The sequence below is a fragment of the Tachypleus tridentatus genome, chromosome 2, assembly GCF_004210375.1.
Source record: "Tachypleus tridentatus isolate NWPU-2018 chromosome 2, ASM421037v1, whole genome shotgun sequence".
Classification (NCBI taxonomy): Eukaryota; Metazoa; Arthropoda; class Merostomata; order Xiphosura; family Limulidae; genus Tachypleus; species Tachypleus tridentatus.
The window spans coordinates 132582564-132607050 of record NC_134826.1 but is presented as its reverse complement, the minus strand read 5'-3'; the positions used below and the strand labels follow the sequence as shown (position 1 = coordinate 132607050).

Below are 24487 nucleotides of genomic sequence, written 5' to 3'. Positions count from 1 at the left end.
CTTGTAATTTCATCTCCACATTTAACTCTGGGAAGTATCCCTAACAAAATTAAGTTATGGCCTTTTTCTTTAAATACCTTTATCAATCTCTTGTACCTATTAATTAGCTCCCCAGACAATAAATAATTACTAACATTTATAAAAACCACCAGTAACATTATTTTTTGACAATATTTTTTTTTTTACTTTTTTGTACCAGTTTGTAAAAGTACAACATAAAATATGTTACTTTTCTTCAAAGTAAATCTTTACTTTTCCATGAAATAAGCAAAAATTTCACACTGTAAAATATTTTGAGTTTTATTTCATTTGACAAGAAAAAAATTAATGAATATTAAACATAACTTTGCTATTATAAGACTCAAGCAACATTTAAAAATTAGCTAAAAATATATGAGAAGAGTTTTGTTCAGAATTATACCCAAAGCTACACAATGGGGTTTCTGTGCTCTGCCCACCGTGGGTATTGAAACCCACTTTCTAGCAGTGTGAATCTGCAGACATACCAGTGTGCCACTGGGTGTGTGTGTGTTTTGTACCATTTCTAATTAGTGTGCTAGGCCATTTGTTTCACAAGTCAACTTATCAACAGCCAAAAACAGTTAAATAAATAACACTTCTTACAAGAACCAACGTAATAGCAGAAGGCAGACAGCTGTACACTTGTGTTATGTGGCTTAACAACAGTGCTAAACAAACATGCAACAATAATAATAAATCAAGAGGTAGGTAGCTCCAATAAAATTAAAATAGAAGTTTTTGCAAATTATGATTTAAACTGAACAATTCAGTAAAATTTCTAGAGCCTAGGCCAGCCTAGACATGAATTTTTTTCTTTTACAAAGTCTTGAAGAGAACCATACTTTTTAAAATTAGACTAAACAATTTGGATTCTAAAATAGGTTAAATAATTTAAACTAAGAGCTTTACAAAGACAAAATGTCAAAAATATAATTCTGTCCCATAAAACAGACTTGCATTCAAAGGAACTATTTAAAATCTTTAAATTATGACATGTATTGTTATTAAAGTGAACTGAATATGTCACAGAAGTTTCATGTTCATGTTTTTTTCTTATGTTACTACAAACTATTAAAAATATTTTGTAACTCAAAATGTACTGTACCTCATGTACTTTTAACATTTCAAATAAACATATAAGTAATCTCAAGTCATCAATGGAGAGATACCATAACAAAAAGATAAATTTTCAGAATTTCTTAGCTTTGCACATCAGTATTAGTACTTTTAAAGAACTGAATCTCTAAATATTGGGTTGAGGAATAATTTGTGAGCGTTTTTTCAAGTTAAACAAATATATTCATAAATGAAACGCTTTCACAAAATATTTCATGTCATTTGGTAGATAATTTTTTGCTCTAATAGATGGTGTGTTTGATTTTCATATGTCTTTAATTTTTGCTTTCATTTTCAGCTCATTAAATGGACTGTCAAGTGGACAAAATCGAGCATTTTCGACACCATCTGCTTTTCGCATTTAATTTCTTGCAATTTCGTTTAAAACAATGCATACTATATACCTAGGTATTACATGAAATAAAGTATCATAATAAATGTTTTGGGTGTAATGTGTTCATGCATTGAAGTATTGTATAGTGCTTAAATGAGAAGTGAATAGCACTAATACATATATATATGTCAAGCACATAAATGAGTCAACATACACAACTATTATGTAAGTAGATGCACCATTTCAAACAAAACTTTTAAACATGATATGGATGTAAGTAACTGAAAACATTATTTAGAATTTAAATATTAAGTAAATATGGATTTTAAAAATCTCGTGAAATTAAATTTTTTTTTTTTGATAATTATAGATTTGTACCACTGATCAATTTTATAATTCAGGGTAACAAATGAACTAGTCAACTTACTCTTGTACATGTAATAGTTCTGGATCATAGATTTTTTAAAATAATTTTGGACACCTGTTACAGCCTTGCACATCAAATAAAATTGTAAATATTGAGGAACAGGTGAAAACAGAGTATACTTACAGTTGTTAGTTTAGGTTTTTATCATTATCAATGCACTATTAAAATTCATAGAATGACAAATCATTATATCAGAATTTAACAATTCCTGATCTGTCAGTACTTTATTGGAAGGTTTTATGTTTCAATTCTCATACACTGACTGGTCACTTTATTAGAAGCCCCTCCAAACACACACACGTTTGCAGAATTCTGCACAGTTGCATCTATAGAACAAGCTGATCACTTTATGTATCAAGTCATTACCTGAGCTCTGCGAGTGCAGGAAATTAGTGATATGATGGTTAATGTAAATAAATGTTCTCTCTCAGAAATTCAAAGGGCAATTATGGGAGAGTCCCAATTATAGTTATCATTGGCTATGTCAATTTTTCAACAGAGGCAGTAGACATGGTTGTTTTGAAGTTAAGCACAAAGCTACACAATGGGCTATCTGCACTCTGCCCACCACAGGTATTGAAACCCACAGTCAAGTGATGTAAGTCCACAGAGATACTACTGTTCTACTGGGGGGCCAGTTGAAAGGGAATGTTTGCTACTCAAAACAACTGAAGCCACAAATTCATGACAACGGACTTAAGAGAAAAGACAACTGGACAAGGTTGTAATGTCCAATAGAGATTGTGTTCCAGTTGACTTAATATTCCAGATAGTATAACACGTATATCATTTCATTATAATTAAAAGGTATTTATGTACCACAGTTATAACCAACACAAAAAAAAAACGTTCATATCAGTTAAATATAAACAGAAAATGGAAATGTTATCTTGTTAATTTCATTTTACATTTGTTTTTGTACTCAAGATAAAGTAAAAACATGGAAATCTCACAAACAACTTGACCCTACTTGCATTAGTCCATTGGTACTGGAGGTGGTGTAATTGTGTGAGGAATGTTCTTGTGACAGTTTTTATATTATTCTTTTAAAGGATGAATAACATCCAGCATATGAAGTCAAAAGTCAATGCCAACTATAATTATCCCATAATACTACACTTCCACTCAAGAAAGTAAGGACTTTTTAAAGATAACGTTGCAATAAACAACTAGGTTTATCTAAAACTGGCCTGACTGAAAGAGCAGTTTCAGTCATTTTTCACAACTAACATCACTGTACCTCAACTCAAACCCTCCTCTTTGGGATAAACCTGAAAGTTTGTTTCCACCATAATATTTTTTTCCAGTATCTATGAACCAGTTGTAGATTCTACTCTTAATAAATGAGCTGTTGTTGAAAAACACTGGTGTCTTGTGGAATTCATGGTAGTTATCATGGGGGTCTAGTCCAACACAATGTTAGACAGGATCCTAATAAAACAGTCAGTCAGTGTGTAAATTGGATCTTCAAGCATGTAAAACAAATAATCTAGTTAATTTTTCAAGGATCACTAAAACAAACCACAATAATTATACAATCTCATAAGGTACAAACTAGATATTTCTTATTTTTACAAGCATGCCTTACAGTATGAAATATTCAGTTTTCTAACTTGCTTCACAATTTATAAGGCGCCACTCAGTATTTCATCAACCACAATACTTTTATCTCACAAAAATTACAAGGACACTGTATACTGCATGCATAAAGTAAACACACTACTGATTTTCTCTGCTCAAAGTAATGTTTTGTGCAACATATTCAGTATTTTAAACACACTGATTGTTTTACTTCCTTGTTTTACTCTTTGTCCATCAATCTTTCAGACCTTTGTAAATCACAACTTATCACAAAAACTTGCAGATGGAACAGCAGTGCTTTTCACAGTGGGTTTTGTTAATAATTTGTTTATAAGCTCAAAATCAGGAGATCATTTCCATGAAAGCCTAGATCAATTAGATCAATATTTGTGCTTGTTGTTCTTGTAAACTAAGTTTTTCTTATATCCTATAAACACTGAAACTTTTGACACTTTACATTTCAGTATATCTGAAATGTTTCAAAATCTATTTTCCTACTGTAATGAATAAATGGATTCATTATGTATTTTTCCATTATCATATCCTGTTTCTATCCATTTTGTGATTTTCTAGAAGAATTGGTGTGACTTGAGAAGGCTTGAAGATCCTGGAAGAAAGAATACAAAATTCTGACCTTTAGAAAGTTCCCATGTATTTAAATAATTTAATATGCTAGGTTAGTCTAAAAGTTTTAAACTATAAAAGAACAAACAACAGAAATATATAATATGAAGTTTTTACAATACATTTTTTCATTTTATGTCAATCAAGTCACAAATATTTATGCAATGAGGATACAATGTAATTATTTTTAAACTATTTTTTAAGAATAACTGATTGCTATTTGATGACAAAACATAAAAAAAACACTAGAAATAATGAGATTTTACTGTCTTTCCCTTCTAATAAGTAAATGGTAACTTGTGTTATTTAGGAAGGGACAATCTAGATAAAGGAAGAGAAAGGTATAGTGGTAAAGTGTGTATGTAATGTTAATGCCAAACAAGTCAAACCACCAACAGCTATAGGACAAAAGGAGAAGGAATTACATCTTAAGAAACAGGTGAAACAAAGATCATGAGGAAATAGGCTTGAATAGAGGTAAAGTAAGGGAATGGAGGATCACATTAATATCTCAAACTGGTGGAAGAGCATGTTGTCAAGAGGGGTGATGAATCTGACAGGAATGAAATAGCATGGTAAGAATGGGAAAGAGAAAATTTTCTGGTAATTGGAAAGACAAAAGATATGGAATAAAGCTGCTCAATGACCTGAAATTGAAGAAACCAAATACTCCTGTCAAATAGTCATGTGAAAATCTTAAAGGTGCAGGAAATCCTCGAGCCAAGGCCCATGTGCAAAAGACCTTTTATTTTTGCTGATACACTTCCATGAACAAAGGACAGATAGACTGAGCTGAATGAAAAGCTACATAATGGGAGAAATCAGGTATCCTTGTCAGAACTGTAGACATGATGACAAGGATGTGGGATGCAGAACTAGTGACTTGGGTTGAAGAAGAAAGTCAGGTGACAAGGGAAATGGTACACAAGAGAATAGTTGCAGGTAGAGTAAGTGAGGAAGCCATGGATTGAACCAGCCAGCAGGGAGTGATGAGAAGGACCTGGTATGGATAAGAAAAACTACCTGATGAACAATTGGATAGGAGGATAAACATATAGGAATCTGTGGGGTCAACCCTAGCTGAAGATGTCTATAGCCATACCCTGAGGATGAGATTCTGGGGGACCAAAAGAAGAGTAACTGGGGGTTGAGTGCAGTGGTGAATGCATCTATGTGAGGAAAACCTCACAGATTGCAGAGACACTTGAAAATGAGAGAATGAAGGGACCACTCCATCAGGTAAATCTCATTACGGTAGGATGGAGGATCCTCCACAAGGTTGAAAGCACTCAGGACATGACCCACAATTACACAAATATGTTGCATGTGAGTTTAATATAGGAAATCTAACATACTAAAACAGAAAGATCACAAGGGGATACCATCTTGGAGATTGATATAAGCCACTACTGTTGAATTTTCAGAGTGGATCATTAACAGACATTGTTCAGTAATTTGAATAAAGTGATTCCAAGCTCAACAAATAGCTAGGAGCTCTAGGACATTGATATGTAAAGACTGTTTGTCAACAGACCAATAACCTAAAGCCTCCTAATGATTGATCCACTACCTCAGCCCTAAAGGAATACGCCCATAAATAGATGTAAGTTTGAATGAGGAGGAGGAAGCAGGCAACCCGCTGATGTTCGAGTCTTGTCCAACTATCAAAGGAGATCATCTACTAGGGAAGAAGGAATGATAGCAGGAGCATTAAAGGGATTCTGAGCAAGGTTTCTTTTATCATGCAGAGTCTACTGAAAAGAATGTATGTATGTACAGCTGAAAAGGATGAGCATTGCCATAGAAGATCACATCCCTAAAACCAACAGAACCTACATATGCAGAAAGTGAGGGAGCAGACAGGGTGTGGCAAACTGATAATTCCACAGAACAGAGTTGGAGAGATGTTTGAGTCTGACTGAGGTGAGTGTTCAAAGTCATCTAAATGCACAAGGTAGGATGCAGGAAGGGCTTCTCCAATTTGATCAATCAACCTAATCAAGAAGCTTCTAGAAGATGTGTGACTGGTTGACTCCTGTTTTGAATAGGCCAGAAATAGCCATTCATCCACATAAAAATAGAAATGCAGCTCCATGGCATGCAGGTGAAGAGCAAACGCTCTCATCACCCAACAAAAACACAAGGAATATAAGCCAGCCCAAAGGTCAGAGTGTGAAATTGGTACACCACCCCTTAATGGATTAACTGAAGATAAGGACGAGATCATACCACTAAAATGGGAATATGTAGATAAGTAGTGGAGATGTCCATCTTGGTCATCTATAGATCCTGAGAAAATGCCCACTGAAGAATAAGGTAGAACTCCATGGTGAAATATGGGAGGTGAATAAAATGTATGAGGTGGGACAGATCAATGGCAGTCCTTGGTCTTTTTGGAAATCACAAAAAGATGAGAGTAAAACCTTGTAGAAAGATGTTTAACAGATTCAATAGGTGTTGGTGAGGAAGTCTTGTACTGCATCTGGGAGATGCAAGCAAGTTATGGGATCCTGATGAGAAAGGAGGGAAACTGGTATTTGAGACAAGTGGGACAAGAAACAGAATTTCAAGTCCCTATGACAAAACTTGAAGAACCCAAACATCAGTGATGAAAGAATATCACCAATGAATGAAGACAACAAGCTGAGCTCCCATTGAGCTTAAACCAGATAATCATTGGAACCTTTGGCAACATATTATGCACCACTGTGAAAAATGATTAACTGTGGCATTGCCAAGTGGAGGAACAAGTTAAAGAAAGGAGGGAAAACTGGAATTCATGCCACACTCAGCTGTAGCTGAGACAAATGGGCAACCAGATGTGAAAGGATAGGTTGTTGTTTGACTGATGCCACTTGGGACTTCAGATCTGTATCAAAGATGAAATATGTTAAAAACACACCCATATGCAAATCCTGGAGATAAGTAGCAGATAAATGGGTTCTAGATAAGATAGAATCAAGATCTAAAAGTTTCCAACAACAGATAAAGCACAATCAGAGCTGAAAACAAGAAATAAACAAACGTTTAGGTAAAAGGAAGTTGATGTCCCCAGAAAATCCCTCAGGATTTTTGCGAAGAGCTTCAGACAGAATATGGAGAGCAGAAAGATATCACAAAAGAGTTGTGAAGAGAAGATGGAGGTGGGAATATTGAGAAAGGATGAGACGAATGGGAGGTTCAGGACTAGCTATCAAAGTGGTGAAAACAAACCTAATATTTGTTAGTTGAGATTTGGACAATCATCCCTATGACATATGAGAGCATTGCTGATCTAAAGTCCACAGGGGATGAGATATGCTAACACTATTGCCCAGCTGAGAGACAGCATGAACCCAACGTCAGGAGATGGAAAAAAACAAATAGGGTTAGGATGTATAGTCATGCAATAATGAAGGATGCAGGTTATAAGAAACAAAACATCATGTAACAGATGTTGGAATAATTTGATTCTGATGATGAGGTATAGAAGACTTGTGCATGCATAATAAAAAAGTTTGCATATAAAGGGCAACAATGAACATGAATAGCTAATCTTGTTAGAAAAGGAAAGTACCATACTGGAATGATGAATTCTCAATGTAGTAGTTTCCAAATAATGTGCTATAAAGTGCACAAATTACTTTCAATCAATGCACATTAGTAAAATGCTGCATTTTTTTCAATAATAGAAAGGGCTTAGAAAAGTTCTTCATGACAAAGAAAAACGAGGCCTCCTGGATTAAATTTAAAACTACCCAATGACATAGTTAATACTCAATTTCTTACTACTGTCCAAGTTTCAGTAAAATATTTGTAGCTGCGTTTTCTCTAGCAGCTTGGAAATCTATAATTAATAAGGTGGGAGACACTATTATACATATACACATTGCCCACTCAAATAAAATTAAATATTTCCAATTATTATATTGGTGCTTAAATGGCTTCTATATTTCTGTGATGCTTGGACGGCTCTGAAGAACTTATCTGAAGAACTTATGATGAAACTTTTGATAGAGAATCATCTGAAAAGTAGCCCTACAATCTTTGTAAGAGTTTGTTTAGTAGCTACACACGATTTTGTCAGAGCATACCTAACCATTTTTGATGAAGGCTTTGGTGCTTGAATAGCTTTGAAGAGAAACTTGGCCAGTAGCAATGAAAAAAATTGATAAAACCTCTCCTTTTCTTTCAAGAATCAACATAAAATAGTCCTATGATCTGTGCAGGAGTTTTTTTTTTGTAGAGTTTATACAGGATAGGGACTTTAATATCAGTTAGTAACCAATACTAGTCCTTTGGTTGGTTTCAAAGAGATATTAGAGGGACACTAGCATGATTAATGCTATTTTTTAAGAGTGCCTTCCAAAGTGAATGAGATAAAGGTACTAACTACCCTTACTTATTGTATAATTAGAAGTACCTCTGGAAAGAAACTTCAGTTTTACTTATGAAAGAAAGATTTTAACCTTATATACTGTAGCAACCAGCCAAATTTCTTGAATGTGATCCAAAAGTATATAAGAAAAAAAAGCATTAATATTTATTAGTACAACTGGATCGTGATCTCCAATGTTCACCTGAACTGACAAGAATATTAACCTCATCTATTGTACTAACAGAACTAGTTATTTGAAATGGATGTCTCATACACTGTACTTAGCAAGCGACATTGTTTCTTGAAAGTTATAAGACTATATTGTCTCATCTAATATAAAAGAGGCTTTACATATATGTAAGGTAGGTAACTGCTAGCCATAGTTATTGAACTAATGATCCCTATTTAGTTAATGTGATTTAAAGAGTATGACAAAACACCTCAGGAAACTATTTTCTTGAAGCAGCTTTAAAAAAAATGTTGTAAGATGAGTACCAGGCTCATAAAGCAAGTGAGAAATATCAATATTAGAAACTCAACTATTATGAAAAATGTACAGGTAAAGTAAAAAATTAATATGCTTAGAAACTATGTACCCTAATATGGTAAGGAATTTAGCAATTTATAGTCACTTTAAAGTATTAAAAGTTGAGTACTTGTGTGCTATTATAAAGACATATACTTACGAGTAAGGAGAATTTGGCACTCCAACTATCAGTAGTTGATTTCCTTTCATAAACATTCTCCACATGCTCTACATGGTAATAGAGGAAACAAGTTTAAATTAATATTAACGGCATAAAGAGTAACCATAATGACAAGGTTCTTATCTGATAGATGATTCAGGTTTTCACGTTTACAGACCTTTTTTAGAGTTGGCAAGATTAGACCACTTCTATGGAATAAAACTTTTCAAATCTTCTCTGAGTAAACTAATAATGAAAAATAACTAAAGATTTTTATATCATTAACTTGATTAGCAATTTACTTTCAAAACTTTAATCAGATACTTAAGACAAGAATCACTGGCTGTGGTTTGAAAAGTTAGAATCATAAACAACAGCTTTAGCCTAAAAACCATATGAACAAAAAGTAACAATCTGATGAGGGACTTGGTTTTTACAAAAACAAAAGTACCTAATGATAACAAACTTGTTGAAATGTTGTACGTTTGCAATAGTTTCTTTCACTACCTCTTCAAACCATCTCCAAACTGTAAAAAGTAAGTATTTAAAGAGGAAGTTTGATGTGCGTATAAATAATCTTGTAGTTCTTATAAAACTATGGTTTATCCAAGAATATGCTTGTGTGATAAGAGTAGGACAATGCAATACCAAGATATCAAAAATTTAATAAACAGAAAACAATACTAAAGTTATTAAAGTATTTTGTTTTTACCTTGTATATGTATCATTAGAAAATGAAAACAACAACAACAAATACTTACTTTATGATAACCCCTAGCATCGAGGTCCCAAACCTTAAAACACTGTCAAAAGATCCAATAATTATGTATTGTACATTTGTATATTTAATGCAGTTGTCAATGTAAAGAACAACTATATGAAGTGAGTGTTAACTGATAGATAAGGGGAAACAAAAAGACTAAAAACTGAGAAAATGATACCATATAAATTAAAGCAAAAATAATGATTACTTGTTATTTATTTTGAATACAATTTTTACTTATTATTAGAGATATTTTTCTATGAATTTCGTTAACCTTTTTAGGTTTTGTTTTGTGCTTGTATAGAAGATCATGATTACAAGTCAGTATCAAAATTAGTATTTCATTGAAGTAAATAGCAGCAAGAGGGAATCCTTAATAACCACAATGTTTGAAATTACTTTAGGAAGAAATAGAGTCAGTTAACCTGCAATGTCTTTATTTTTTATTAGCTATGTTTTTATGCACCAGCAATACCAAGCATAGGACAGATGAACACCTAATTCAGTTTTATTATTCACTAGGATTATACCAGCCTACATTAAAAATGAAATTCCTTTAGGTAGAATAATATTAAATTAATCTATGAGATCTTTGGCATGTTGAAATACATTAATTAAAAGGGACCAACTTCCCGAGTTCAAAACAATTAGGTCTCAAATCAAGCAAGAGATGACAGAGCTATGAGCTAAAAGTTTGTACTTGAAAACTCAGGGACAGATGTTATGTGAATCATTTTTGCTTTTGCGGCAAAATTTGTTAAACCAATTATAAGTCACTGGGATCCAGAGACATTAGAACGAGGGGTGCTGTAGCACCTCCACTTTTACATATTTGAACTTGTATAGAATTTGTAAATTATATTATTATTTTAAGGAAGCATGCCCCCATATCACCTTAGATTGAGCTGCCCTTGGCAGCACAGGAACTGGTTTTAGCAGCTCCTTATACTTTCAATCTCTCATTGTAAAGGGTGTGTATGTCTTGCCAAGCTTCCTCAATTTGTAACTCTTTCTTACATCACAGATAGGATCAACAGAAACAAATAGTTGGTTTCATAAAAGATTTTGCATATACAAATAAAATAATTATAAAAAAAGTCATTTTTAACATGCTTGACCACTAACTATAAGAAACGTTTGTGCAGATTGTGATTCTAATTCAATACTTTGTTTTGTTTTTGGTTTCAGCATTATGTTGAAAAACCAATCTCATTTTTTATCATAATGCCAAATCCAGATTTGAGTGTTTGAAGTGATACACAATTCATAAATTTTTGTTTGTTTAGAGCAAAGCCACATTCAGTTATTAAGAATATCATATACTAAGGTTTGGCAAAATAGTTATGTATACGTAAAAGGTGTTCACTTGGTCAGAAGTTTACTAAACTGACACATACAAGTCTTTGACCATGGATTTGCCATTCTTGAATGTTATTTCACCAATGTACTATTAAATGTTTCTGGGCAAAAACTAAACAAGAGATTAAACATTTTTAATAACTATAATAGCATCAACTAAACTGTTTTTTTTAACTTGCTACACTGCACTACAAACCAATATTATAGATCTTACCACAACTTATGTTAGTATCTTTCAAGTTGCACATTTCATCACAGATGAATCTATACTTCAAAACATATCTGTTATTTTGATGTTTTCGTGAATGAAAACAATTATCATTATTTAAAAAAAAAAGGTTTTTTATTCAGTACATCCACAGTAAATGTTCCTAAACTGCAAATTAACAAACATTATATATCACATTCATCCATTAAAAGCTTCCACTTTACTCATGAAAAATAGTGACTATTACAGTTATAATAGACATATCAGTATCTCAAAACTGATTTACAAGGTATAATAAACTTACTTTTGACACTTGAAGCCATGAGGTGAAATCCCTATGATTATTCATTTTAATAAACATCACATACACTTTTCCCTGTCAAAATAAACATAAAGTAGTTAAGAGATACAATAGTGCACATAAATATATATGTGATCTTTTCTCTTGAGGAAATTCAAGTTCAAAATTACCTTACAAAATCTGTGAACAAGGCTAAATGTGGCTATTGCACCATGATAAAAGTGCCAGAGGGTGAAAAAGGAAGTCCTGAAAGTTATCAAGGATGTAGCACAATTTTCCTTTTCAAGTAATTCCTTAAAATTGGGTTTTTAACACCAAACTTATAGGCCTTTAAGCTTCAAACATGTGAGGAGTTGCATTCTGTGCAAATGTATAGACAGTTACAATTTGATGCATGTTTTACAATTAGAGAATGCATGTTCAGGTCATATGGTACTAAACAGGCAGGGTTGAAAAGCCTCAAGAATCAACTACAGGGTAAACAACAATCTTAATTAATTATTTAACCTCACACTTAATTCATAATTTTCCCATTGTTTTATATGAATAGTTTCATATATGCTACTTTAGAGAATAAATTGATACTAAGTAAAATTTATTGAAACATAGTGTGCAAAAACAATTTATTTTGTATTATTAATTAAGTCACTGCAGTATTTATATGAAAGGCAACTATAAATATCACAATAAACAAAATGTTTAAAAACACATAACATTCAAAATAAATGAAAGTTATGATGGTTTCACAATCTTCCTTCCAGGTACATATTTATTACTGAATACAATTTCTCTTCTTTTCTTTTTAAAGATAAAAAGTTTCTTACCTTTGTATCGGGTATAAAATTATCCTCACATGGTGATTTACTATGGTCCAAAACAATGGCTTTCCTAAATTGTGAATATATGTGTGCAAATACATTAGAATACTTAAATAACTGTCATTTTATCAGCCTTACACAAAAAATAGTCACTGACTTGCCATAGTAGTTAATTTGTAATTGTTCCAAATTAATCTAACTTGAAGCTATTATACAGTTAGCCTTGCCCAACACATCAAAAAATAACAGGTTGGAGTTTTGCAAGAAGGAAAAAAAAGGAGCCCTATCCTTCAATGACATTTCTTCACTAACCAACCCCTTCATCATAAAAGTAAAATAATCACAAATTATGAAAATAAAAACAATTTAAGTGCACTGTTAAAAAAATTAGTAAAAATAGTGGGAACTTCAATTTAAAATGATTCATAATATAAACATTACACATATACACAGTAATAATGAATGGCTTTTTTATAAATTCTATCACAGTTAAAAATGAATTTCAAGAGCCATCATCAGTAATGACTAATAGTAACACATATGACAGAAAAAAAAAGATGTTTCATCTAATAAATTAATAATAAAACTAAAAAAAACTTATAAAACTTAATAAAAACACAATTTATGATTGCTATGTTTCAACTTAGGTGTCTTAAAACTCACAAAACTTCATAATTTATTCATGAAGTATACTACATGTTTAACTGAAGTGTAAAAACAATCTAAAAATGTTGAATTCCTTCCAGCCCTCATGAATATTTGAAGTATATACACACTTAAAACAATAATAACAATTCAGCTTTATTATTATGCAATAAGATGAACAGAGTATTAGTAAAATAGAACTGGCTTTTATATATATATATACATAAGATTATTACATCAATAACATCTAAGATGTTTTAATACTAACATTTAATGTGGTCTTCTCTGTATGTTTTCATAAAATATCTGACATAATATAATTCAATATATCTTAAAGCCATATAAACAAGCTTTATTTTGCACAATTGGTACTTTTGTTAAGTCCAAGGTTTAGAAAATCCCAGATTTTTCTATATGGTTAAGGTCTGGATTTTGTGGCAGCCATTCTGACTTGATTTTCTTCTTTGTCTAATAAACTAAACATTTCTTGAAAGTGTATCTGCAATCATTATCTTTTTGAAATATGAAATTTTACCCAATCAGTTATTTCCATGATGGACTAATGTGCTGTACTATTTATGCTAATCCATGATTACATCAGTTTTGTGAAGAATCAACACCATCCACAGGTATTATACCCCAAACATTCACCAAGCCTTTTTGCATGCTTAACTGATGTAAAAAGGCACTCATTCTGCAACTTCTCACAAACATATAAATGCTGATTAGTTGATGCCAAATAATTAAAATTTAGGCTTGTCAGTCCAAAGGACATTGTACCACTATTTAGAGCACATGATACACATGCTTTCACAAAAGCCAGTATTTTTGTTTTATTTTTTTTGTACAGTAAAGGCATTCTACTTTTCTCCAAAAACCATATTTCTGCAATTAGTTTTCATTGTTGGAAGTCATAATTATAATAATGCAATTAGTTTATTCATCTTTTTCTGTTTTTAAAAAGTTTAAAAACATGATCTTATACACACATGATATGATATTATTTGTTTTTGAAAGAAATACAATGAATTTATTTATTTCAGAAATAAAACACTTTTTAAAATTTTTAGATTAAACTGAATGACTTGTATTTTACCTATATCTTTCTTTACATTAGTTTGCTTGTAAACCTAACACTGATTCATTAGAATTATACTGATATTATATCTATATATATTTATTTCTTATTATAATTGCTTCCATTGTCAGTAATTTTAACATGCAGCTTTCCTACAAACTAAAATAACTAATTTGAGAATCTTTAAAACTGTATTATACATAGATAACATAGTTCCCTCTAGTATATTAAAAAACAAACTGTCTTCATGGTTAAATGAACAAAATTAAAAATGAGCTTCCACCATATCTAAAAACTAACTTTTAACATCTGCTTACCTTAACAGATCCTGTAACTGTGCTTCATAAATATCTTTTTTAACACTGCAAAGTAAAACAGAATACTATAAAGATGACAAATTCTAATGAGCATAGCACTTTATTCTAAACATTTCCTTATATTTGACAATAACTGAAAATGTTTGCACAAGTTACTCTTCAATTGTTTCAGTAGTGAAATGGGAAGTAAGTAAGACATCAGGTTTCTCTTACCACTGAATATATATTCCTAAGCCTACAAGGTAACATAAATACATATTGAATATGTTATTATTAACCAGCAGAACATTTACTTGTGGTAAAAGTTGTAAACTGTACATGCCTCTCTCTTCCTGACTTTCTTTTAACTTTTCCATTTTAGACTCAAAATAAGAGGCATGCACAAAAAACATATTTTTAATCTGAAATGGACAAATGAAGAACAAAAAAATCAGCAATTCAAGTGATTTTTATTGCAAATGTTAGGCCTAATGGTTTCTGATATGCCAATTTTCAGAATTTAAACTAACGTATAATTATCTGTAATTTTTTTTTACACACTCAAAATCTATGTAAGATAGATTTAATGAAGTTTTAGTAACATAGCTTTATAAAATTGCAACATAAACTGCATTGATGTGTCTGTTTTTAATAAAGTTAAATTATTTTAAGTTAATAATTACATTTTTTCTCTCCTTATCAAAAACTGAGTACCTTTCTAACATTTATCTTAAAGAAGTGTTTTTTGTACAGTTGCTGTAATATACATTTAACTAACAAGTAAATTCAGTAACACTTTAATAAGTGCATGTTTTTTTTTGTATGTTAAATACTTGTGAGGAGATGAACTTGAAACAGATTCAAGTAAAATGAGGGAATTAAACCACTGCCTTTAGGTAATGACATGGGTATAGGTCTGACCACATTCTTTAAGGCAATGATACGGGCACAGGTCTGACCACATTCCTTAGGCAATGATATGGGCACAGGTCTGACCACATTCCTTAAGGCAATGATACGGGCACAGGTCTGACCACATTCCTTAAGGCAATGATACAGGCACAGGTCTGACCACATTCCTTAAGGCAATGATATGGGCATAGGTCTGACCACATTCCTTAAGGCAATGATATGGGCATAGGTCTGACCACATTCAAAATTATTTTTAATTCTATTATTAAACTTTTTTAATAGCAATTTATGTTTTTTCTGTATGTTAAGTACTTGTGAGGAGATGAACTTGAAACAGATTCAAGTAACAATGAAGGAATTAAACCACTGACTTTATGTAATAATATGGGTATAGGTCTGACCACATTCCTTAAGGCAATGATACGGGCACAGGCCTGACCACATTCCTTAAGGTAATGATACGGGCACAGGTCTGACCACATTCCTTAAGGTAATGATACGGGCACAGGTCTGACCACATTCCTTAAGGCAATGATACGGACACAGGTCTGACCACATTCCTTAACGCAATGATACAGGCACAGGTCTGACCACATACCATAAGGCAATGATACGGGCACAGGTCTGACCACATTCCTTAAGGCAATGATACGGGCACAGGTCTGACCACATTCCTTAAGGCAATGATACGGGCATAGGTCTGACCACATTCCTTAAGGTAATGATATGGGTATAGGTCTGACCATATTCAAAATTATTTTTAATTCTATTATTAAACTTTTTTTAATAGCAATTTATGTTTTTTCTGTATGTTAAATACTTCTGAGGAGATGAACTTGAAACAGATTCAAGTAACAATGAAGGAATTAAACCACTGCCTTCAGGTAATAATATGGGTATAGGTCTGACAACATTCCTTAAGACAATGATATGGACATAGGTCTGACCACATTCCTTAAGACAATGATATGGGCACAGGTCTGACCATATTCCTTAAGGCAATGATACGGGCACAGGTCTGACCACATTCAAAATTATTTTTAATTCTATTATTAAACTTTTTTAATAGCGATTTATGTTTTGCATTTAAGCAAAATATGGCAGCATCATTATATTTTAAGATTAGAGCACAGATATTATACTGTTACTAAAAACGAACTTTTTCTTATTGAAAAGAAATATTCTGTAATTAGAAGTAATACATGTTTATTGTCATAAAATAAACAGACATAACTACCTGACAATATCATTTATTTTCACGTTGGGTTGTGTGTTGAAAGCATGTTTCTTAAAATAAACATCTTGAAAATAAGAGTTCATGTTCAGTCCTGAAGATCCAAAGTGGTATGTCCTAGATATGTCAGGAACAACACATTCCCGTCCTTTCCTGATCTCTGGGAGTCTCATCCACATGTCCCAATCCCATAGCTGCAAAATAGCACAATTAATATTTGCAGGTTCAAAAATGTATATAAATAATTTTTATTACTTTTTAAAAAACAAATTTTTATCAGTACTGTAAATTAAACACCTTATAAGCACTGCAGTAGCAATGTTTAAACAGTGTACAGAACTTTTGTGATTATGTTACAATGTTGAGGATTGTCGTACATAGTTTCAAGACCATTAAAACAGATGGTTTATGATGTCATAGAATGTGACAATACATTCAAACACCTTTAATTAACAGCACTAAAAAGTTGTTTGTGGACATTTTTAGACACTGCTTTCACTTTTGTAACCATCCAATATTCATAGTTCAATTGGTATAAAGATTACAGCTTCTCCAAAACTTACTGCTTTGATTTTTTACAGTTATCCTCTTGCCTTTTTTTTTGTTTGTTTGAAGTTCATCATGTCTGTAAAGAGTAATGGTCAGTTGTAGAAGTAAAATAATTCTTGGATAAGCCACAAGATACCCTAAAACCTTTTTTTTTTTGGAAAGCATGTTATCTTTTGGAATGTATATCCAAACACACATAATTTAACCACTAGAAACATCAGGGATTCCTCTGTGATACATTACATGAATAACCAAGAGAGATATATCTGTTGGGGAAATAGAGAAAGAAGAATAACGTGACATAGATTTTGAAATATTATGGCTCGATCAACACACCATACAAACTGACATCCATGATGACAAGAAACGCACTTGAAGTAAAAAATGTATCTCAAGATGGCTGGCATGGGCATTAAAACTTTTATTAATATATTGCAGAGAACAATGTTTTGACCTTTTTAGGTTATCTTCAGGTTGTTCTTTACTTTATTTTAATAAAAGTTTTCATACCAATACCAGCCATCTTGAGATACAAACAGACATTATTCCTTAAGCCATATGGTATTTTCAAATGAAACTGATTTTTTTGGAGTGATAGATTCACCAAGATATTTATCAGAGTAGTTCTGAATTTCTTTGAATAACTGACATTTTAAAAAGGAAATAAAGAGACTGTATGCAACACAAAACAAAATCAACAATCTTTATTTTGTCACCAAACATAAGCATATTCTGTACGTGTGTGTGTATGTACTTGAATGTCTGATGATTGATGGCTGCTTTTACTCAATCAGGGTTAGCTTTCATTAGACTGTCTTGGCTGAGGTTATCTACCAGACTGCTAAACCTAACATTATTTACTTCAAAGGTGACATTAGATTTACCTAGAGTGACTAGTGATACCTACATGACCAGCACATGTATAAGCACTCAGTAAATTAACACAAGAGTTAGGGTTAATAATTTTTTAATATCTTATATTGGTTTTAAAAAAAAAAGACATTTCATGAATACATATATATATGAAAGGATTGAATTCAAATGCTTTTATTCAGGTGTTGCTTAATTATTTTAGGAAAAATACATTTACAAAACCTTTTCTGGTGTTGGCCAATGAGGTTCAAGTTCATCTTTGTACAAGCTCCTTTTCAGAATCCAGCCTAATCCAGGCATTGTTTCCACACGATAAAGGAGGCTTGGGTCCTGACTGGTGTGTTCATAACCCTGTTTTTAAATGTTTTTATTTTTAAATATAAAATAAGAAACTATAAGAAAAAAAATCACAACTGAATATAACTGTATTAATAGTAATATTATTCATAATTCCTTCAAAAACGTGAACATGTTTTATAACTTGTATTAATAGTTATACACACTGAAGGAGATTTAATGGAAAAGAAATATAGAAATGAAGCAATTTACCTGATCATTCCATGCTGACACACAATATACTGTGTTGTCTTCATCCAAGATCCCTAATGTTTGACTGAAATAGCTGAAAAAACAAACAAACAAACAAGCTCAAAATCTAGAAATCACTGCTTTGAAAACATAGGGAAATTGTTTTGCTTTTTTTATAATATATCCTTTAAAACATTTATAAAACCTCTTTAATTTTTTATATTAAATTATGGGATAAAAACATGAGAACAACTCAGATAATAACATTTCTAATGATTTTGTTACTATTCTGTGTGTTTGTTCTGAAAAAAAATAAAAAGTCACACTTTGTAATGTACAAAAAATTCTGAAGTAAAACCATTAACTTCAGCTTTTCCCATTTCTGTTATTAGGGTTCGTTTGTTATAAAAAATAGTACTTTCCTGAGACTTCTGTTGTTGGCAGGGTTCTTTTGGATTATTCAGTAAAAACACTAACAATGGGAAGTCCCATCCATTTAATAGTAACAAGAATGTTTTATTTCTTCAACTCAATTTCCAAATTCAGTAGAACTATTATTCATTGAGCATTAGTCCTACCTTCACAAATAAATTATGTTTAATAGAAATTCCACTTACTGGTTAATTTCATATTCTTTTTTAATAGTTGAAACACAACCTCAGTAATCATAGCCCTGAACTAACTAAATGACTAACATTAACAGATAAATTATTCAACTAAACCATGCACACATACAGTATTGTAGATGAGTGCTTATTGAGAGATCCTGGTTTAGTTTGACTTGAATTGTGCATAAAACAACATTTAAGCTTTCTGCACTAGTCATCCATAATTTAGTAGTGAAAGACTGGAAGGAAGGCAACTATTCATCATCATCCACCACCAACTATTGGGTTACTATTTTGCCAACAAATAGTGGAAATGACCATCACATTATAATACCCCCATAGCTGAAAGAGCAAGCATAAATGGTGGGATGGGGATTTGAACCTGCAACTATCAAAGTGAGAGTAAAGTGTCTTGACAACCTTACTAGAATACCTATCTCTGTATAAAATGGGTCTGAGATCTAAGGTTTGCTGGCCTACTCCTCCAAATATGACCACTTACATTTGAATTCATCCTAATTATTGTTACACTTGATAATGAGTTAACTGCAAGAAAATTGTTTGTTTACGTTTTCTATTTTTCAATAAACTCAGTGTTATATTCCATTAAAAATTGTTGTTATCTGAAGAGACTAAGCCCATGGGAGTGGGCAACATGCATCCCCAGAGAGGGCACCAAATCAACAGTTCTCAATTTTGCAGAAGTATCAAAAACAAAGTTTGTGCTGGCCATAAAGTTGCCTGGGGCTGGCTCTGAACTTGAAATTATTTTATCTCACACTGACTAAATCATGTACTGCTCACTCATTCACAAACTGATTTAACCCATTTTCTAGTCTAATCTGCTTTTATACATGGTTCAGATTGTTTCACATACTTTGGAAGATATTCCAAACACAAATACTGTATTCTTATGATGGAGTCTGAAACTTCCCTCTGGCTAAACAATAATGCAAGTTTCTGGAAATAACCAGATTCAAAAATACACAATACAACAGTACTCTTTTAAAAGTTTCAAACTAGTATTTGGTACCATACCTTGATTAAATAAAAAGCTCAATCACATTTTAGGTACACTTCAAAGCATATAAACACTCAGCAGTCGGTGTTATCAATATTAACCTAAATAAATTAAAATCCATCATTACAAAAGTGTCAAATAGTTAGTTTCACACTGGTTTCAATATTTCACAAATTATTATATTTCAGTTACTTGTAACCTAAATGAAAAAGTTTTTCATGTTGTTATGTTTTATCTTGTTTTTTTATAAAACAAAAGTACTAATCACCTGAAGAAATCTGGGGACACATCCAAATCTTCTTCTATAATTATTGCATATTTAGCATCCTAAAAGAACAAAATCAAACAGTGATCAAGTTAAGAGCTTGATAATTACTTAACACATTAAACAATCCATATTGTTAATTTTTTTACAATAATGTGTAAATCGAATTTAAAAGTAAAGCTGTTTTAAATTAAATTGTTGTTAAGTACTAATAATAGATCCTACTTACAGGAAATAAGTTAAAAGATGCAGTCAAACTGGCTTTGTAGTGTTGAGAGATCCTTGCATTTTTCTGTCCTATAGGTGTGTGCTGTGGAAAAACATCTTGGAATTATTACTTACTTTTGAAATGCATTAGTTGTTTGGAATAGATATATTTATACAGTTTTTATTTTCAACAATAAAAAACAAACCAAATTATAATTATCACTTATCATGCTGAACATTTCAAATGAGAAATGTATCAAAATAAAACAAAGTGCTTTTATCAACATAAAACATTCAGTTTGAGTTTCAGTTTCAGTGCTCTGAAAATTTTGAATTAATACAAGCAATTTGTAAACAATGTAATGATAGTATAAAAACAAAATACTATTACTCTCTTCATAGAGATAAACAATACAACTTGGCAACCAAAAAAGAATATACATACACATGAAAAACAAACACACATACCTGAATAAATTCAACTTCAAAATGATGAGGCAAAATTTATTGCTTCTTTAAAAAAATTGAGCATCAATAACGTGACAAGTTATGTGAAAAATGGTTCTTTAATCTTTTCATTGTCTCTAGATGCAACATGCATCCAAAGATAGTTTAAACCAATGCTTTCACTATACATGTGGATCGACTGAAATGTACATAAGTTTATGAGTTACCTGAACTTAGATCCAGTGGATTAAATTCAGCTTATGCTGTTATTGATATAGGTAGATTATAAAACGGGTCAAATATACATTTTATTGTTAATGTTAGGTATACTGTTAGTTGTAACAAACTGTTAAGTTCTGTTTCCAAGATCTATATATAATTAGAGATAAACTTTATTACTTTAGCATGATGACAAAGAAGTATTCAAAAATATTTTTGGTTAGTAAACATCAGGCTTAAAAATAGGTTACTGGTAATAGATATTAAGTATTTATTTTCAGGCTAAAAGTATAAACACAATGGCTAAGACTAGTATAGGAAATTGTCAGGTGTAATGGGTACAATGAGTGGGTTTTATCTGGGAACTCAGGACTGGCATGTACTTTTAAGGGAGCTAGTGATGAATATGTGCAACTTTCATGTAGTTTGTATGTTGAAGGTTATTCCAATCAAAGTAAAGGCAATAAATACAGATAAACATAGACTGTGGAGAATGGAAGTAGGATTTCATGAGGAGCTTAAACTTTTATATGCAAGTGGTACATGTGTTAACAGTTAGAAAAAGTACTGTTAGAGTAAAAAGTAGTGGTTTTAGTTGTAATGACCACATTAATTTGAGGAATAAATTTCAGCCTTTGGCTTCTGTAGATGAGGAACCACTGGAGGAAGGGAACACAAAAGGGTCATAGAAGAATGAAGATGATAAGGTTGTAGTTACAGGCGACTCCTTGACAAGGCATGTGTATAGAATAGGTTGTGTGATAAACAGGGTAAAAAGAATCAGTTTATGCTGTCGAGGGGTTGGGAATATGTAGGGGCAGTTATAATGAACACATTCAAAAAATGAACAACATCTTGTCAGATATGAACAAATTTAAATTACTAAACACAAATCCAACAAAAACGCATGAAAACCAGTTAAACAAAATACTGCTACAAATGAAAAAAAACAACACAATTTCAGAAAACATTTATTCTTACTTACGAAAGACTTACTCATGCATATCACAACTACACGGTACCCTCAAACCTTGCAAACCTGATTGTTCACTACGACCCATAATGTTGACCTATGAATCATTTAACTACAACCTTGGTAAATATATAGCGTGGGCATTTTCTAAATATGTATCATCAGCCATCTCCTTTTTCAAAGACTCTTTTAACTTTAAATCTATTCTTAATCAACTAAATCATAAAGCCTTAATGGCCAGTTTTAATGTAATCTCTCTCTTCACAGAAGTCCCAGTGATTGAAGCCTGCAAGATATATTTAGCACTTTATATCCAAGACCCCAACCCATTGATACACATCCCCAGCAACCAATTAGCAACCCTTATAGAATTCACTACCACCAAAACTAACTTCATGTTCAATAACCAAAACTACCTACAAATAAATTGCCTAAGTATTGGGAATCCCATGTCACCAGCTCCAGCCAAAATTTTTATGACACAGATTTAATTACAAGCAATCAATTCAATCTTACACCCACCACTATACTGGTACAGGTATGTTGATGATACAATTGCTGGATTCACATCTACAGAACACAGTTTTTTCAATCAAGTTAACTCCATACACCCCAACATTAAGTTCACCTATGAACAGAACTAATCAAATAGTATTTCTTGACCTCAAGATAACTAGAACTCATACATAATTCAAAACAGAAATCCATAGAAAAATCACCCATACTGGATTATACATTCCCTGGGAATCAACACATGAAACAGAACAAAAACTCAACATACAAAGAAACCAAATGAACACAGCCACAAAAATATGCTCACCTGATACAATTAATGATGAAATCAACAAAATAAAACAACACTTCATCAACATCAACAAATTTTCTCCAAAAACTGTGAAAAAAAATTATACGCACACACCTAAACCAACAACAAACAAACAACAATAAATCCCATGATACAACAAATTAGGAAACCTAACACTGCTGTGTACCATATATTCCTGACATCAGCAAAAAAATAACCAACATTTGGATAAAAAAACTTATAACAAAACACAACATTCCAGCAAACACCAAATTTATTCAAAAACCAGGTACAAACTAAAGTCCATACTATGTAAAAACTACACTGACAAACACAACACCAACATTATTTATAAAATACAATGAGATAATTGCCATAACATCTGTAAATGGAAAAACAAGCAGAGAAATAGAAACCAGATTCAAATAACAAAAAAACAATCTTCACACGTTTTTGAAAACTTCAAATCAAATAAACACAACATAACCATAAAAAAACCCAGATACTAAGTAGGGAAACAAATATAAACAAACGGAAAATCAAAGAAGCCCTACTTATACAGCAACTAAAACCAAAATCAAACCAATATAAAGTAACACCTTTATACCTTCACTAATTAACAACCTAATATCCAACTGCAACGCCCTCTACAATCCCGTACCCCTTTATACTCTCGTCCTGTGCCGACCACAGTCAGTTGCAAACTCTCTTTGTTAACCTGAAGATGACCTAAGAAGGTCAAAACGTTGTTCTCTCCTTATCAATAAAAGTGTTAATACCCATACCAGCTGTTCTGAGATACACTTTTATCTAGGAGATAATGATGTATGGAACAGTAGTTTAGAGGAGCTAATTAATAGCCATGATTGATTGATAAAAGCATCTAAAGAAATAGGCCATAACTTAATTCTGTCAGCAATACTGCCCAGAATTACCTGTAGGGATGAAGTTATAAGTAGGTCACTAGAGTTAAATGGTAGGCTTAGTTTAGTATGTAAGGATGAGCAGACAGAATGGTTGGATTTGTGGGATTTGTTAAGTGGAAGAAAGAACCTTTTTGGAATAGATGGTTTACATTTAAACCAGGTTGGGACTTGCTTGTTTGTTACAGCTATTTAGTCAGGTGTAAGGGAGTTTTAATTTAAATTGGGACTAGACAGTGGTGAGGGCCAGGATAAACTAAATGAAAAAGATTTAGTTTCACATAGGAAATGATTATAGAAGTAGTTATA

At 31.9% G+C, this 24487-nt stretch overlaps 1 protein-coding gene across 1 annotated transcript in view; it reads right to left on the bottom strand.

Moving 5' to 3' along the window:
- Positions 1-274: 274 nt before the first annotated feature.
- Positions 275-24487, bottom strand: part of LOC143245136 (protein O-linked-mannose beta-1,2-N-acetylglucosaminyltransferase 1-like) — a 116571-nt gene continuing 92358 nt past the window's right edge. The window contains exons 13-23 of the mRNA XM_076491073.1: positions 20834-20914; positions 20608-20666; positions 18732-18804; positions 18405-18533; positions 16764-16954; positions 14636-14680; positions 12602-12665; positions 11781-11852; positions 9908-9949; positions 9147-9214; positions 275-4086 (exon numbers count right to left, since the gene is read on the bottom strand). Of these exons, the coding sequence (XP_076347188.1) occupies positions 4017-4086; positions 9147-9214; positions 9908-9949; positions 11781-11852; positions 12602-12665; positions 14636-14680; positions 16764-16954; positions 18405-18533; positions 18732-18804; positions 20608-20666; positions 20834-20914 (894 nt within the window). The 3' untranslated portion in view covers positions 275-4016. The remainder of the gene's footprint in view (positions 4087-9146; positions 9215-9907; positions 9950-11780; positions 11853-12601; positions 12666-14635; positions 14681-16763; positions 16955-18404; positions 18534-18731; positions 18805-20607; positions 20667-20833; positions 20915-24487) is intronic.